Source organism: Chaetodon trifascialis, chromosome 14, assembly GCF_039877785.1.
Source record: "Chaetodon trifascialis isolate fChaTrf1 chromosome 14, fChaTrf1.hap1, whole genome shotgun sequence".
NCBI classification, from domain to species: Eukaryota; Metazoa; Chordata; class Actinopteri; order Chaetodontiformes; family Chaetodontidae; genus Chaetodon; species Chaetodon trifascialis.
Window position 1 is genome coordinate 25,568,526 of NC_092069.1, and position 15,756 is coordinate 25,584,281.

Sequence of the window (15,756 nt, forward strand, 5' to 3'; positions counted from 1 at the left end):
TTGCACAAAGTACTTAAGTTGCCTAGAAAAACAGTAAAAGCACTAAAAGACAGAAACCTGCAGAGAGGACTTGGACTCTGATGGCTTGCCGTGGTTCCACTCCTGCAGGGCGTGCAGACTGTCCATCAGACAGCGGGCTGTGTTTGCAGAGCAGGTACCCTGATGCTCACTCAGCCTGGACTTTAGACTGTGGAGGTAACAGAATCATTACTGTAAACACAACATTTAGCATGGAATCAGCTGGTATTACAGCAGATGAAAGTAAAATGAAAAGGTGCACTTTCTTGATCATAAAACAATGTGCAAACGTAACAAATACGAGGTCAAGAGTGGACTAAAAAGGACATTTCCGAGACAACAAATATTAACAGCGAAATGTTCTGTATGGACGTGTCATATTGCTTGGCTGAAAGAAACCAGACATTAGATAAGGATGTAATCCTCGGATGTTTCAAACAGGTCATATATAAGAAGAACTCTCTGTTTCCATGTCATTGTCAAGAGCACACTGAACCACGAAGGGATGCTGCTGGTATGTAAGAATAATTGAAACCTAAATTGAAGTAGAGGGATGCCAGCTGAGAATTTGTCATGTAGAATCTGTTCAAGAAGGCTATATCCAGTTTAAAAAGCCCCAGCGGTGAACTGGACAGATGTTTCTGCACATCATGTGACTTTAGCTCAGTCTCCTTCTTTATGCCTCCAGCGTAACAAAAGTTTGAATCTAACATTAGTGGTGCCGGCTGCTTCATTACCTATAACTAATAATCTGTACAGCGATTTTGTTGTTTTTTTTTTTAGCTATTTCTGACAGCTCTCCCAAACACAGAGGAAATGACATCAGCTGTGAGACGTCACCTGTCATGTTGCTGGCACAGGGACTCCACCACTGTGGTAATTTCTGTTGGCAGCTCGTCGGTGGCAGGTGTAGCTTTTACTTCTTGGTGAAGGTCATGAACTTTGACACCCAAATCTTCAAGTGACTTCTCACAGTTCTGCCAGGACAAGGACAAGGTCAACATGTTGCAACTCAGCCTAGTTAGATAAAAAAGGGGTTGTCATCAGGTTTTGTGCCCAGATGAATAAAATAGCAATAACCTGAAGGCTGTGCCAGTGCTGCTGGAGCTGAGCGATGTTGTTCTGTGGTTCGCTGTAACTGAGCGCCTGGTCCAGAGAGCGGAGCTCCCACTGCAGGGCAGCAGCTCTCTCCTTCAGCCCCTGGGCTCTCCTGGCCAGCTGACCGTCCAGCTCCTCCAGCCGCGTCTCACAGGTTGTGAGACGCTCCCTCACCTCCTGCTCCGAGGTGGCGCAGAGGTCGTGGAGATGGCTGACCTCCAGTGTCAGGGCATCCCGGCCTCCAGGGGTGCAGAGAGTCAGCAAACTGTCCCTGGCAGAGTCCAGGTCCTTCATCTCTCTCTGCTCCCTGTCCACTGTCTGGAGCAAAGCCTGGCATGCAGAAGGACAGAGGAGAAACAGATTATTAGTATGCAGAAAGAACAGCTACACCCACAAACAATGATTTAATTAGGCTGTGTTCATTTCTCTGATTGCCAAATATAACTGCTGTCATAACTACATTACAACTGTGTGTTTGTGCTTTACTATCCGACCTTCAGAGTGTTGACAGCACTGTGCAGACCCTGTCTGTCTGCTGGAGGAGTTCCCAGGCCTTTAACCTGCTCCCTCAGCCAGTCCTGGGCTGCTTCATGCTGCTCCACCAGCTGGGTGCACTGCCTCTCCGTCAGGATGCCCTGCTCCAGGTTGGCTACCACATCCTGAAAACAACAGCGGTTGTACTGTCAGACAGAGTAACTTGGCCATTGGTCGAACTCTTGTTACTAATGTATTTGTGAACTCACAGTCAGCTCTTTCAGCAGAGCAGGAATGGACTCCTCCTTGGCTGCCCAGGAGGGATCGGACCAGTCCTGGTCCTGTGTGATCTCAAGCAGCTCTGCAGCCTTGAGTGGAACAGTGCAAAACAGGTTTAAACCTCATGCTCGATGTTGTTGTTGTTTTGACTCACACAGCATTAATAATAGACCAAAAACATATAGTCGAGCTTGCTTTCCTGTGAGGTTTTTACCTGCGTGCGGACGTCTAAGAGAACGGGGGCCAAAGCTGTGGTCTGGTCCAGCAGGCTCCGGGCCTGTTCCACCGCTTGCCTCCGCTCTCCCAGGCCCGGCCAGGGGAAGACACGTGGCAGGTCGGACGTCTGCTTCTGAAGCTCCGACAGACGGGCCTCAGCTTGGCCTCGCTGGCACTGACAGGACGCCACACGCTCCACAACACCCTTCAGCTGCCTGATTTGTTTAACAGCAGATGTGACAACATTAGAAACATGACTCACAATTAATTCAGTCTAAATTCAAACTTCAGATTCAAGTGATCACAGACTGCAAAAACACATGGATCCAGTGTGTCTGATGTCTCTGAAGCTTGTGTTTGGAAATCAATCTTTGCAGTTTCTTTAATGAATGATATGGATTTTTGGTATCCCTTAATACTGTAAATTTGATAAGAGATTTCAAAGGATTTAGAGTCAATAAGCAGAACTGATAAAATGCAATCAAAGCCAGACTCACGCAAAGGGGCTTAAAGACACTGCAGCCACAGAGGGCTGAACCTGGATGACAAGCTTCAGGCAGCTGAAAAAAGCTAAAATCTTCCTGTACCTCTTTGTCTCCTCAGCAGCCTGCAGGACCGCTGTCCACTGCTGCTCAGTGTCTCTGACCGTCTGCTGAACCTCCAGTTTCTTGTCTCCCTCCAGCTCTTTTTGCTCACACAGACTGTGTGCTCGTCTCTTCAGCCCCATCACTCGAGCCTCACCATCAGACCTGGAGCTCAAGATGACCTAAAGACACAATGACAGTTTTCTGATAAATATACGTATGCCGCTTCATAAAACAGCCATTATGTGTCTATTGACTGGATATAACAAAAAAATCAAAAAATCATATTTTCATCTTTCCATGGTCTAATGATATTTGAATACATTTTACTCTTTAGATATTATGCTTGACGTACTTCCCTGTAGTTGAACATTCCATATTAAACCAAAAAAACAAACAAACCCCCCCTCATATTTCATGTTCTACCTCTGCTGTGTTCAGTCTGTCCTCTATCTGAGCCCGGCTGCCCTGAGTGCCGCTCCCTTTGGACTCGGCCTGTTGCTGCAGCTCTTTAACCCAGGTTTTGGTGCACCCTGCTTGGGTACAGAAGGCCTCCAGCTCCCTGGAGAGCGAGTACTGGACCTCAGCTTTCTTCAGAGTGTTCTCTGCAGACTGCAGGACTGTCGTCCACTGTTCCTCTGAATCTTTGACCCACTGCTGAGCATCTCGTCTCGCGTTCTCCTCCAGCGTCTCCTGGTCAGACAGACTCTGACTCTGCCTCCTCAGCTCTGTCAGCTTGGAGTCTCCCTCTGGCTTGCAGCTCAGGATATTCTGACAATGAAATAAAAATGAAAAAGCATGCAGTGAATCAGTGAAAACTTGAATAATGCTTCACAGAATTTAGACAAAGACTTAAAACTGGCTGCTCTTGAGCTAAACCAAAACACCTTTGATGCAAACTGACCTGTGCAGTGGTTATCGTCTTTTCTAGATCTGTCTGACTGTCCAGAGACAGCAGACTCTGCTTCTTGTCTTCCAGCCAGTTTCTGGTGTTTTCACTCAGATCTTTGAAGTCCTTCAGCTGGCCCTCCAAAGCACACTGCCTTTCAGCCTGATCCAGTGCTTGTTTAGCATTTTGCAGGACTCTTGTCCACTGCTCCTCAGCGCCTCGAACTTTTTGTTGAAGCTCTTGTTTCTTGTGTTCCTCGAGGTCCTGACCGCACAAACTCTGGCCTCGTCTCCTGAGCTCCTGGAGCTTGGAGTCTCCGTCTGGCTTGGAGCTCATGATGGCCTTCAGATGAGATACAGACATCACATCCCAGAGTTAAGACTTGTCATGATCTGTGAAATCCACAGTATCATTGTTTGATTGGGACACAAACTTGCTTGTTCAGGTCATTTTAGCTTGTGACTGACAAAACATAAACAGGGTGAAACAAAGTCATCTCTCCCTCTAATATGACCCGTGGGCTCACCTGGGCTGAGTGCAGTCTGTCCTCAGCTTTGGATTGGCTTTTCAGCGAGTCCACCTTTTGTTGGAGGTCAGTGAGCCAGCTGCCAGCGTCCTGCTGATGGGTATCAAATTCTCTCAGCTGAAAAGGAAAAGGTACGAACATAAAGAGGTGGTTCAAAACTTACTGTTTACTCAAAGTAGATCAGCATTAAGAACATTTAATATGTTGAGAATGAGCCAGGTTGTTTTCCAGTAAACCTCAGTAAACATGCTCAGTTTAGCCACAGAGGAAGAGGAGCTTTTTGCCCTTTGGCTGGAGGCCCTGCTCTGCCTGGGGGTCTCCGCTCAAAGCAAAAGTCATGCTTTTCTATTTTTTTGTGCACTTTTAAGGTGGCGTGAGTCATTCTGGAGAAAGATTGCTCCTCACGGTCCATTAGTTGCCCTGCTCTGTAAATGGGAAACAAAGTGGACCGAGCCCAACAACACCAGTCAGCCCAGGTGGCATTCTTACTCCTGCTCTGGACGAGGGGAAGGTGACCTTTAAGTAGTTCTACCTGAACAACTAAAAGGAGGAAAAAAAGAACCAAAATGGAAGAGAAAAATTCAAAGAAAGTTCTCAGGACATTTCGGCTGCCTGTGTTGTGTTGAGCAGGTAACTAACTGAATACTGTTTGACAAATTCAATGTACGGTGTCCATAGTCATTACTTTATTCAATTCAATTCAATTTTATTTGTATAGCGCCAAATCACAACAGAAGTTGTCTCAGGACACTTTCCATATAGAGCTGGTACAGACCAAGCTCTTTTATCTACAGAAAACCAACAATGTGCTGGCTTTCACAGGCTTCCCACTCAGCACTCAGTGTACGTCCCACAGCAGATTACGGTCTATTCTCTTACCTCCATCTTCCTCCTCTCAGTCTTCTGGGTGACCTCAGCTCCTGCAGCAGCTTCGACCTGCTTAGCAGCCTGCAGGACTGTCCTCCACTGCTCCTCTGTGTCTCTGACCGTCTGCTGAACGTGGACTTTCCGGCCCGCGTCTGCGTCAGGGAGGTCGCACAGACTCTGGCCTCGCCTCCTCAGATTGTTTACCTTACAGTCACCTTCAGGTTTGGAGCTCAAGACGGTCTGCAAACAAAACACAAAACAGTTGTTAAATGCAGTAACAAAGTCATTCAGCCTCTGGATATTTAAAACCAGGACTGAAGGGGAGCAAGAGTTGGGCTAGAATACTTAGATCAGAAAAACAGCAAACTGATTTCAGAAACAGAAACAAAATGTAAAGTTTGTCCTCAGAGTGACGCCTTAGGAAAAGTTCATTTGGGCTAGAAGCGGTTTGCTAACCTTAGCATGCTAATGTTGACGTTTAGCAGGTTGCATTTAATATTTTGCTAATTTTTCAGGCTTCTGGCTCTATTATTGCCCATATCTCATTAAAGCTACTCATCAGAATTATTATTAACACATTAACAATTAACACATATTTCTAGAACAGCACAGTGAGTTCAAACAGACCTGAGCTGTGAGGAGTCTCTCTTCAGGTGGTGTGTGACGGCTCACAGACTGTAGATTCTGTTGTCTGTCTCTGATCCAGGTCTGCGTGTCGTTGCTCTGAGAGTCGAAGTCGTCTGAAAGAGCTCGCAGCTCTGCCTGTCTGGCTGCTTGCAGAACTGTTCTCCACTGCTGCTCTGCGTCTCTCACCAGCTGCTCAACCTCTGCTTTCCGGCTCTCCTCCGGATGATCACCCAGACTTTCACCTCGTCTCTTCAGGTCGAGCAGCATGGACTCTCCCTCAGGTTTGGAGGTCAAAACAGCCTGAAGGTGATGACACAGAAATGGTGGTGTGGGACTTTAGAGGTCAGAAGTTGCCTGGACTCAACACTGCTTGAGTTTGTCAATCAAACTAGTGTTTTTTGTAGTGGTGAAAAAAAGACTAAACACTGAGACTAAAATGTATTTCAATAATGAAAATAATCTCCTCTCTTCTGAACCTGGCTTGTGAACTCACCTGTGCGACCTCTAACCTCTCTTCAAACTGCACATGACCACCGTGTGACAACAGCTTCTGCTTGTGTTCTTTGATCCAGGACTGGATTCTTTCACTCTGGGCTTTGAAAGCATCAAAGTCCCGCTCAGCGGCAGCTTCAGCCTCGGCCTTCTTGAGAGCCTCCTCAGCAGCCTGCAGGACCTTCCTCCACTGCTCCTCTGTGTGTCTGACTGCGTCCTGAACCTCCCGTCTCCTGCTCTCATCCAAGCCCTGGTCATCACACAGACTCTGGCATCGTCGCTTCAGATCCTGGAGCTTTGAATCCCCGTCAGGCTTAGAGCTCAGAGTAGCCTGAAGAGAACAAATATCCCTTTAGGACGCCTCTACCATCAAAACAGAGCTTAAAAGATGTCCTACAAACCCACCACAATGTTAACAAACTGATCCACAACCATTTCAAACTCACTTGAGCAATCTGAGGCTTTTCTTCCACTTGCACGCAAGCACTGAGTGACTGCAGGTTCTGCTCCCGGTCTCTAATCCAGGACTGAACCGTGTCATTCTGGGCTTTGAAAGCATCGAAGTCCTTGTCTAACAGGGCTCGTGCTTCTGCCTTGTTGAGGGCCTGTTCAGCTGTCTGCAGAGCCATCCTCCACTGCTCCTCAGTGTCTCTGACTGACCGCTGGAGCTCCTGTTTCCTGCTCTCCTCCAGCTCCTCCTGCTCACTCAGACCTTCACTTTGTCTTCTCAGGTTGTTCACTTTAGAGTCTCCCTCAGGTTTGGAGCTCAGGATGGCCTGATGACAAAATGGAAAAATTAAATCAAATTACAATAACTGAGGGGAGAAGAATGGTGGAATAAAAGACAAAGACGGGAGAAAGAGAAACAAAGTACTCGCCTCCAGAAGAAAAAGCAATAACAAGCCTGATTGGTTAAAGTTTGTCTGCTGTGTAAAAGCTGGTATTTCATTCATTTTCTCTGTATTCTAATGTCTGATCAAATTCAGTTTTGAACTCGCTTTCACTGACCTGAGCTTTGTTCTTCATCTCCTCTGGCTTGGCGTCCATGCCAGAGGAGGTGAGGGGCTGCAGGAGGTCAGTTATCCAGGTCCTGGTGCTCTTAGTCTCTGTGTTTAATTTGTCAAATTCCACCTCCAGGGCGCTCTGGGCTTCTGCCTGCTTCTGCAGTCTGGCTTCCAGCTTTCTGTAACGTTGAATCAAGTTATCACCGTCCTTTAGGAGGCTTTCCGCTCTGACGCCTTGTCTGCGTACTGATGCCAACACCTCACTGAGGGTCTCAGCTCGACCACTGTCACATGGAAGGAAAGGCAGAGCAAATATGTTTTATAGCACCTTTCAACAACAAGGCAATTCAGAGCGCTTTACATAATGCATGAAGACAATGAGACAGAAGGTATACAAGGCAAGTGGAAAGAACAACAGCACAACACCTCTCATCCTGAAGGTCTTTGAGAAGAAGTTTGGCTTTATCTGATTCCACCAACTGCTTTTCTTTGGTCTGCAGCCAATCACGGAAGCTATCGTGCTGCTTCTGCAGACTAGACAGAAAAGGACAAAAACCAAAAAACATGATTAATGGTTACAATGACAACTAACTTTTCGCTGCAGTTTGTGTGATTCCTGACCAAAACAGGCCACATGTCAGACTTTTTCAATGGCATGAAATGTATTTATCTTCACTTGCTGACTTGCTATTGAGGAAACCAAAGAAGTAGTTACCTGTTCAAGTCACTGAGGAGCAACTCCATTTGTTTCTGCCTGTTTTGGCAGTGGGTTCTGAACGTGCCCACCTCCTCCTGCTGCTCCTTCAGCCAGTCGGTGAACTCGGAGAGCTGCTGTGGAGGAACCTGCTGGCCGCCTCTCTCCAGTCGATCTCTCAGCTGGTTTAGACGTTTCTCTGCATCCTTGGATTTTAAGAAACCCTGATGGACAAAAGGGACACTGTGAGGAGCCGTCCATCATCCAGCAATCTACACTGTCTCTCGACCCATCAACTTATCAACTTACAGAGAGTCTCTGCAGAGATGTTTCCACATCTGTTCTGCTCTCAGGGTTCTCAAAGCACTCATTGACAGACAGCTGCACGTCCTGGAACCACCCCTCAAACAGCTGCCTTTCATCTGGATGAAAATGAAAAACTATTAACATCATATCATTCATGAACAGAATATCAAAAAAAGCCAAATGGATAAAAATCAGGCCCGTTCCCACAGTGACACTGAGGCAAAGTTCATTTATTCTATATGAGGAAAAGAAAATATCCAGCATATTTATCAGAAACACCCACAAGCACCACGACAAATAATGCTCATATTGCTCTGTGTCCACTGGATATGTTATTTGTTCATGTGTGCTTATATGTGACTGGTATGACAGTGCACATATATGCTACACATGCACCCAGTTCCACAAGATACCATGAATAATAAACACAACACCAACCTTTGATGGCCTTGAGCAGGCCTTTGTCCCTCTCCTCTCTCTTCAGGTGGATCATCTCCTTGGTGTGGGAGATGGCCTCTCTCAGCCTGCTGCAGTCTGCAGACAGGGCCTCCAGCACCTGAGGACTGGCCACACTGGAAACCAAACCCACCTCCTTCAGGACAGCCTCAGCCTGCTCCTCCTGAGCCTCCAGATCATCACACAGATCCTGGTGAGGATGAGATTAAACAGTGAAAAATCAAACTCTGTGATGCATCTCAGTTCATAAACATGATGACAAACCAGCACAATATATTAACTATACTTATTCTGTCATTACTGTTACGAACAGGTGCGTACCTGGATCTGGACCTCCACCTTTGGCTGTGAAACATCAATCTTGCCGAGAGAACACTGGATCTTCTCTACAGCTGACTGGCACTCCTGTATCTTCTCAGCCAGGTGTGTCTTCACAGCTACCAGTTCCTCAAAGACGTCGGTGCAGTCAGTGAAAAGCTCCTTCACCTGCTCCATCCTCTTCTTCAGCTGGGTTTCCATCACCTTAGTGATACATTATAGAAAGGATACAGACATTACAAAGAAAGGTGGATATCAGCTCCTGAAATAACGTCAGAAGGTATCAGATCGGTCAACGGTTGAACTCACCTGCAGCTCCAGCGGTGCCTCCTGAGTCTGCAGCATCTCCTGGATCTCTGCAGACTTCTTGTGGAAATGCTCAATGTTCTCCTCATTGGCATGGATCTCATCCTATGAAGCAATGAAAAGCACAACTCTCATCTTCTACATGCAGATGACATAAATGGGAGAAACACACATGACCTTTTAGGGAGGTTGCTCAGGCTGCCTGTAGAGTAATAAGAAATGAACTTCTACTGGGATCTTACCCTCATGTCAAGTACTTGTTGCTCACTGTTGAAGGGATGGCTCTCTGCAAACAGGGCCAGTTTGGCCCCCGCCCAGGCGTCCACCTCTCCCCCAAGCATCAGCTGCTTCTCCCACACCTCCAGCCCCACTCGGAGGTTATCCATGTAGGCATCGGTCTTCTCTGTCACCTGCAAGGGTGACACAGATGAGCAATATTCAGTCAAGTTAAGCTGAAAACAGAAGTGTTCCAGTCACAGCTATCAGTAATTTAGACTTTAGTCCTTTTTTCAAACTTGTGCAGCTTTGAGTTTTGATTCTGCAGTGACTCTATCCACATGCAGGGGATGAAGGGGAGTTGTCGATGCTTACATCCAGCCAGCTGTCCATCAGCGTGTCAGCCTCTGCTTCAAAGGGAGACTCACTGCAGTCTGGGAATTTCTTCAGTTGGGACTGTAGCTGTCTGCAAACTACCCTCATCTCTTCCATAGGCTCCCGAAGACCACCCAGCTCCTCCTTAATATCACGGACCTGGACGGATGCAAACGTGTGAACACACAGAGAGTGTCTGGACATTCTGCATATAAAGTGAGTTGGTCGCAGCATTATGGAAGTCACTTTTGGATACACACAGAATGATTTGAAATGGGATGTAAATGTGATGTTGTGGACCAACCTTAGATATACTTCTCTGCAGGTTGTCCTTGCCCATGTAGGAAGCCCGATCGCTTATCGTGTGCTCTGCCTTCTGCATGGTGTTGCTCAGGTGACTGCGGCAGCTCTGGAACTTCTTCAGAAGCTCCAGCAAGTCGCTGCACTGCTTCTTACTGTCAGAGGAAGCACATGAGAGAGGGGTTTCAAGTGAGGTCTCACTTTCTGTTCTCCATACATACACTGCTGTTAGCCAACAGTAGCTGTGAGCAGGAAACAAAACTGTAAGAATAACCCAAACATCCTCCAGGCTAACATCACCATTTTATCAACAACATGCATATCCAATAGAAGCTACAGTGACAAGTTGATTCTTGATGGGGTGCAGAGCAGTCACTTCTTCCTAACGGTTTCACTTAAGCTGATTCGTTTATTTATTTCGTTACTTGAGCTGGATGTGCTTCTCTCGCCTAACATACCTGTCAGAAAAAGCTCTCTGAATCTCTTTCCACTGAGTCTCCATTTCCTGAAAAATGTCTTCTCCTCCTCCCTGTTTCTCCTGAAGTTCACGGAGGTTCTCGAGCTCTGCGTGCTGGGCCTGCAGCTGACCCTCCAAATCTGACAGGGCACGAAGCCTGGAAAGAAACAAGATTATCAAGACACTGCTTTAGGAAATCAGGCTTTTAATTCTGCAATTAAATGTCTTTAGATATGTCTCAGATATATAGCACATCACAAACTTAGTCACAACTATCAAAAAGACAGCTTAACGCTTGTATCAGAGTGAAGACATACAACACGCACCTGTGTTGCACAGCAGGCATGGTGGGTTCGTTCAGGCCTTGAGCTTCGATCGTCTCCTGCAGCTTCCTCAGCTCCCCCAGCAGTGTCCTCTTCCTCAGGCCCAGGGATCTGCTCTGTGTCTCCTTCTGCATGTCCTTCTGCTGGCTGGCCAGCCCACTGTCAGCCTCCTCCAACCTTCTCAGCAGGGCAGTCACCATATCCAGGCAGGAGGCCGGGACACCATCCCTGGTGACTGTCAGCCTGGCCCCCTGCAGGAGCAGATCCAGCTGAGGCGCCTTTTCTTTCAGACTGTCGATGCTCTGCCTGATCAGCGCCAGCTTGGAGCGACAGTCCTGCAGTACCAGAGCGTCACTGCAGGGGGCGGCTTGAACTCCAGAGATGTCTTCATCCACAGTTCGCAATGACATGAGGAAGCGGTCGAGGGCACGGGCGGCCGCTTCGCTCTTCCGGACCTGCTGTCGAAGCTGATCCAGGCTGGTTCTGTGAGCCTCAACCTCACGGGACAGCGGGAAGCAGTCTCTGGGGTCCAAATCGCTGGATTCAGGGTCCAGACGGGACACCTGGTCCTGCTCACTCTGTATGTTCTCATCCAGTTCCTACAGCAAAGAGAGACAAAGAGTAATGTGAAATGAGAAGGCTGCGGAGTGAGAGATCAGTTTGTGAGGTCAGTGTACACATTTTCCTGCCAATGCTTGAACTGAATTCATGGCTGACAGAAAACCTTAATATCTTTCAGGATGTTGGTGTTGGCCAGTGTGAAGCCACTGATGTCTTTGGGCTGCCTCAGGTAGCGGTCCAGACGGTCGGTGAAGTCCACCATGTGGTTCTCCGTGGAGTCGATCTGTCTGAGGGCGGCACCCAGAGAGCTTCCTCTCCTCTGAAGGTTGGACTGTTGGCTGCGCCACTGCTCCTGTAGCTCTGCCTTCTCCTGCTCCACACCAGTGTTCCCACTCACCTGGGAACACTGGTGTGCATACTCAGACCACAAGGACTCTGTCTCCTGCCTCAAGAACTGGAAAAGATGGAGTTCAGTTCAACTATGCTGGTAAGCCATGGGGATTGATTCACTTAAATATAGTACAGACGCAAATATCGACTCCAGACACTGAAACAACATTTCAATAATTACTGCACGTTTAAATCTGTTTGTGAGTCACACAGACTCATATTGTACCTGTATTTCCTGGAGCCGTGTGTGCAGGCCTTTCAGAGAGACGGAGTCAGAGGGCACATCTTTGATGCTCTGTTCATTTTTAGCCAGCTGGGTTTGCAGAGTCCTCTTACAATTCTCATATCTGGAGATTTCATGAGTTAAAACAAACGAAGACAAACACTAAATACAATGACCTCCAAAGAGTTTTGAACAACACAGTGTGTTATGTTAGCTTATCAAAGTCTAGACTGAGCTAAATTCAGTCTACCTTTCTAAAGCATCCTTTTTGGTGACTTCTTCCTCTACAGATGCTTGTTTTTCAACCTCCCTCCTCTCCACACTGACTGTCCTTGTCACTTGAAACACCTGAAAAAGAGTAAAAGCACATTATCAGTTATTTCAAACTTGAACAGTTGCTCAATGGCTGTCTGTGAAAGACAGAATATCATTAGAGGTATAAATGCAGTAAACACAGACATGAAACAGCTATGACTGGGGATGTGACAGCATGGTCTGCAAAGGTCTGAAAAAAGGTGTGAAGGAACACACTGTTGGTTAAACTTGAAGTGGGAGCGAGTCATACCTCAGCTGAGAACTGAGGCTTGTCACTTAGTCTTGTAGGTTCCTTTTGTGTGGTCATATCCTCGCTGAAGGCAACAGGGATCCTGTGAAATCAAATTGAGGATAATAAATTGTAACCTGTTTTCCTCCTAAAATTGTATCTTAAAAGTCCAGCGTGTAAGATTTAGTGACATCTGGCAGTGATGTTGCAGACTGCAACCGACTGCATACCCATCCCTTTCTAAGTGCACAGCAGAACCTACGGTGGCCACAAAACTAGGGGAAAACACAAAAGGTTCTTTCTAGTGTCAGTGTTTAGGTTGCCTGCTCTGGGCTACTGTAGAAACATGGCAGTGCAACATGACAGCCTCCATGGAAGAGAACCCACTCCTGCAGATATAAAGAGCTCATTCCAAGGTAACAAAAACACAATTGTCATTTTAAGGTGATTAAAATAATGAAAACTTGATATTACATCTCTGCTATATTCTAGCAATAGATCCCCTCAGTCTCACACACTGGAATGTTAGGCTCATGAAAGAGCTTTATGAGCCACAGATCATCTAAAATGATTAATTTCATTACTAAAATTTTAATTTGTATAGACCTCTATGTAAACAGAAAAAAAATTGTGATATCTCACCGAGAATCAGGGAGTGGAGTGTCTTGGTCTCCGCTGAACTGGCGCTGGATGGCAGCCAGCCTCTTCTCACACTCTCTCAGTTGAGTCTGGGCCAGGCGGTGAGCATCCTCAGGGCTCAGGGTGTCACACAGCTCTTTTAAGGCCTCCAGGTGCTGCCCTGCCTGGGCAAAGCTGCCATCCGCTGAGATACAAGCCTGGTCAAAGTTGACAGAGCAGAAACACTAAGTATGTACACTGGCATGCTAATAACTAAACCTGAAGCCAGATGATACCATTTTCACCTTGCTTGTCCTGCTTAATAGTGTAGCAATATACTATAACACAGAATCTCATTTATGTCTGGTTCTGACAGCTACAGACAACACACAAGCCAACCTACACATGACAGCAGCTCACCAATGTCCTGCACCAAAAAATACCAGAATGCTGTTTTCATCTTTCATCTGAAAATGTGATATCTTCTACTTTGTAGTGTATGTTTACAGTGTTTTTCTTTTGTAGTCCAGCAAGTTAGAAAAAAAATCAAGATGCTAAACAGTGTTGTATGGTTCTTTAAACACACTTCAATAAAAACAGCACTCTCTTAAAAAGAAGCAGAATGAAGTGTTGCGATTACCAAATCCCACTGACAGAATCTCCTTTGAGGCATACAAAGAAGAAGGAAGAAAAAAGGTTCAATATGCAGAGCAGATCAACTGGCTGCATGCCCATCCACCAAAGCACAGCTGCCAAGAATTTCATTTTAGCTTTAGCTACCTGCGCTTGATTTTCTAATCGGGACCTTAAGTGCATCTCACACTGCAGGGCAGCTGTGTTAAAGTCTTTCCTTGTTACTTCAAAACGTATTTGCTGCAATAAGCCTGAGATCTCAGCTCTCAGGGCCTGTGAAATCAAACAAAGTCAATTCAAGAAAACCACATGACATGTGAGAACATACAGTATGAGTGCTTTATATGCATGCGAATGAACAACTTACTGACATTCATATGTTAAAAAAAAACTGACAAAGGCAGAAAATGTTGCAACAGTTTCAATGCATTTATGGTTGACGTGCACAAGCAACTATCTGACATTGAGACCTCAAACATGACAAGACCACATTAAAACTCACTAATGTGACCAACTCCCTATTAACTGCAATTAAAACCACTCACATTAATACCAAACACCCACAGTAAGTTTGTGTCCTACCTCCCACTGTGTCCTGACAGACTCGGTGTAGAACTCCATGTCTCTGAGCTGTGGGGGGGTGCAAAAGGCCTCCATGCCCTTGGCTGCTCTCAAGAACTCTTCCAGCAACTCTGGGTCCAAGGTCCTCAGAGTCTCCTGAGGGGAATGGCAAAAATGATTATTGCAGACTGGTGTCTCCAAAATTTGGTTTATTTCAGTGAAAAAAAAGAGCAGTAGTGTGTATTACAGTGTTTTCAGTGTCAAATGTAGTTTTCATCTCTAACAGCATGAAAACCTAGCAGACTAAAACTTACTTATCAAGGTTACTCAGTTGGGCATACTATTGTAATACTGAAGTGATTCTAAGTGATTACATTTACCTCTTTAACTGATTCTTCCTTGGCCAATACACGTTTGTCCTCAAAAATGTTAATGGTTTCCCGGATGTGCTCCTGCAGGCAGTGCTTGGCCTCCTCAAAGCCATTTCTGGCCAAAGCCTGGGCCTTGGCATATGCCTCTGAATACGCCTGGGGAGGTGCCTGGGCAAGGGCTGGAGGTGTAATGCACATGTCTGGTGATTCAGCCAGGGACTGAGGCAGCACATTGACCTGGGCGAGGAGAATAGTTTGGGGTTGCTGAGGTTTGGGTTGTGGAGGAGACTGTGTTTGAGGGCTTGAATGTGCAGGCAGTTGGGTCTGAGGTCTGGCCTGTGGGGGTGATTGAGCCTTGGTCTGTGGTACAGTTTGGGCCTTGGGTAATGGTGGTGACTGAGCCTGAAGTTGGGGCTGTGATGGCAACTGTGCCTGAGGTTTGGGTTGTGGCAGTGACTCGGACTTGGGTTGGGATGGTGATGGAACCTTGGGTTGGATTGGTGACTCAGCTTCAGGTGCTGGTAGTGCCATTTGGACCTTGGGTAGTGGTGGTGAGTGAGCCTGCAGTTGGGGCTGTGATGGCAACTGTGCCTGAGGTTTGGGTTGTGGCAGTGACTGGGACTTGGGTTGGGATGGTGATGGAACCTTGGGTTGGATTGGTGACTGAGCTTCAGGTGTTGGTGGTGCCATTTGGACCTTGGGTAGTGGTGGTGACTGAGCCTGCAGTTGGGGCTGTGATGGCAACTGTGCCGGAGGTTTGGGTTGTGGTAGTGACTGGGACTTGGGTTGGGATGGTGACTGAACCTTGGGTTGGGCTGGTGACGGAGCTTCAGGTAGTAGTGCAGTTTGAGCCTTCAATTTTGGTTCTAGTGGTGATTCGGCCTTGATTGGTGACTGAGCCATGGGTTGTGGTGGCAACTGGTACTCAGATCTAGGTTGTGGCACTGATTCAGCCTTGGGTTGGGTTGGCGACTGAGCCATAGGTTGAGTTGCAGATTGAACATCTGGTTGTGGTGCTAACTGGGCTGGA

The 15,756-nt window shown here is 46.8% G+C and overlaps 1 protein-coding gene across 1 annotated transcript in view; it reads right to left on the reverse strand.

The window, feature by feature from the left end:
* Positions 1–15,756, reverse strand: part of syne2b (spectrin repeat containing, nuclear envelope 2b) — a 105,034-nt gene that overhangs the window by 68,879 nt on the left and 20,399 nt on the right. Inside the window, 34 exon segments of the mRNA XM_070978598.1 lie at positions 58–187; positions 859–995; positions 1,099–1,446; positions 1,611–1,775; positions 1,860–1,958; positions 2,084–2,300; positions 2,673–2,851; positions 3,096–3,440; positions 3,574–3,900; positions 4,085–4,201; positions 4,964–5,191; positions 5,579–5,878; positions 6,072–6,401; positions 6,517–6,846; positions 7,079–7,358; positions 7,501–7,608; positions 7,790–7,992; positions 8,078–8,190; positions 8,513–8,720; positions 8,852–9,052; positions 9,158–9,259; positions 9,397–9,564; positions 9,746–9,904; positions 10,050–10,196; positions 10,500–10,659; positions 10,829–11,424; positions 11,550–11,840; positions 12,003–12,123; positions 12,250–12,347; positions 12,565–12,646; positions 13,186–13,419; positions 13,967–14,067; positions 14,377–14,511; positions 14,736–15,698. Coding sequence (XP_070834699.1) covers positions 58–187; positions 859–995; positions 1,099–1,446; positions 1,611–1,775; positions 1,860–1,958; positions 2,084–2,300; positions 2,673–2,851; positions 3,096–3,440; positions 3,574–3,900; positions 4,085–4,201; positions 4,964–5,191; positions 5,579–5,878; positions 6,072–6,401; positions 6,517–6,846; positions 7,079–7,358; positions 7,501–7,608; positions 7,790–7,992; positions 8,078–8,190; positions 8,513–8,720; positions 8,852–9,052; positions 9,158–9,259; positions 9,397–9,564; positions 9,746–9,904; positions 10,050–10,196; positions 10,500–10,659; positions 10,829–11,424; positions 11,550–11,840; positions 12,003–12,123; positions 12,250–12,347; positions 12,565–12,646; positions 13,186–13,419; positions 13,967–14,067; positions 14,377–14,511; positions 14,736–15,698 — 7,722 coding nt within the window.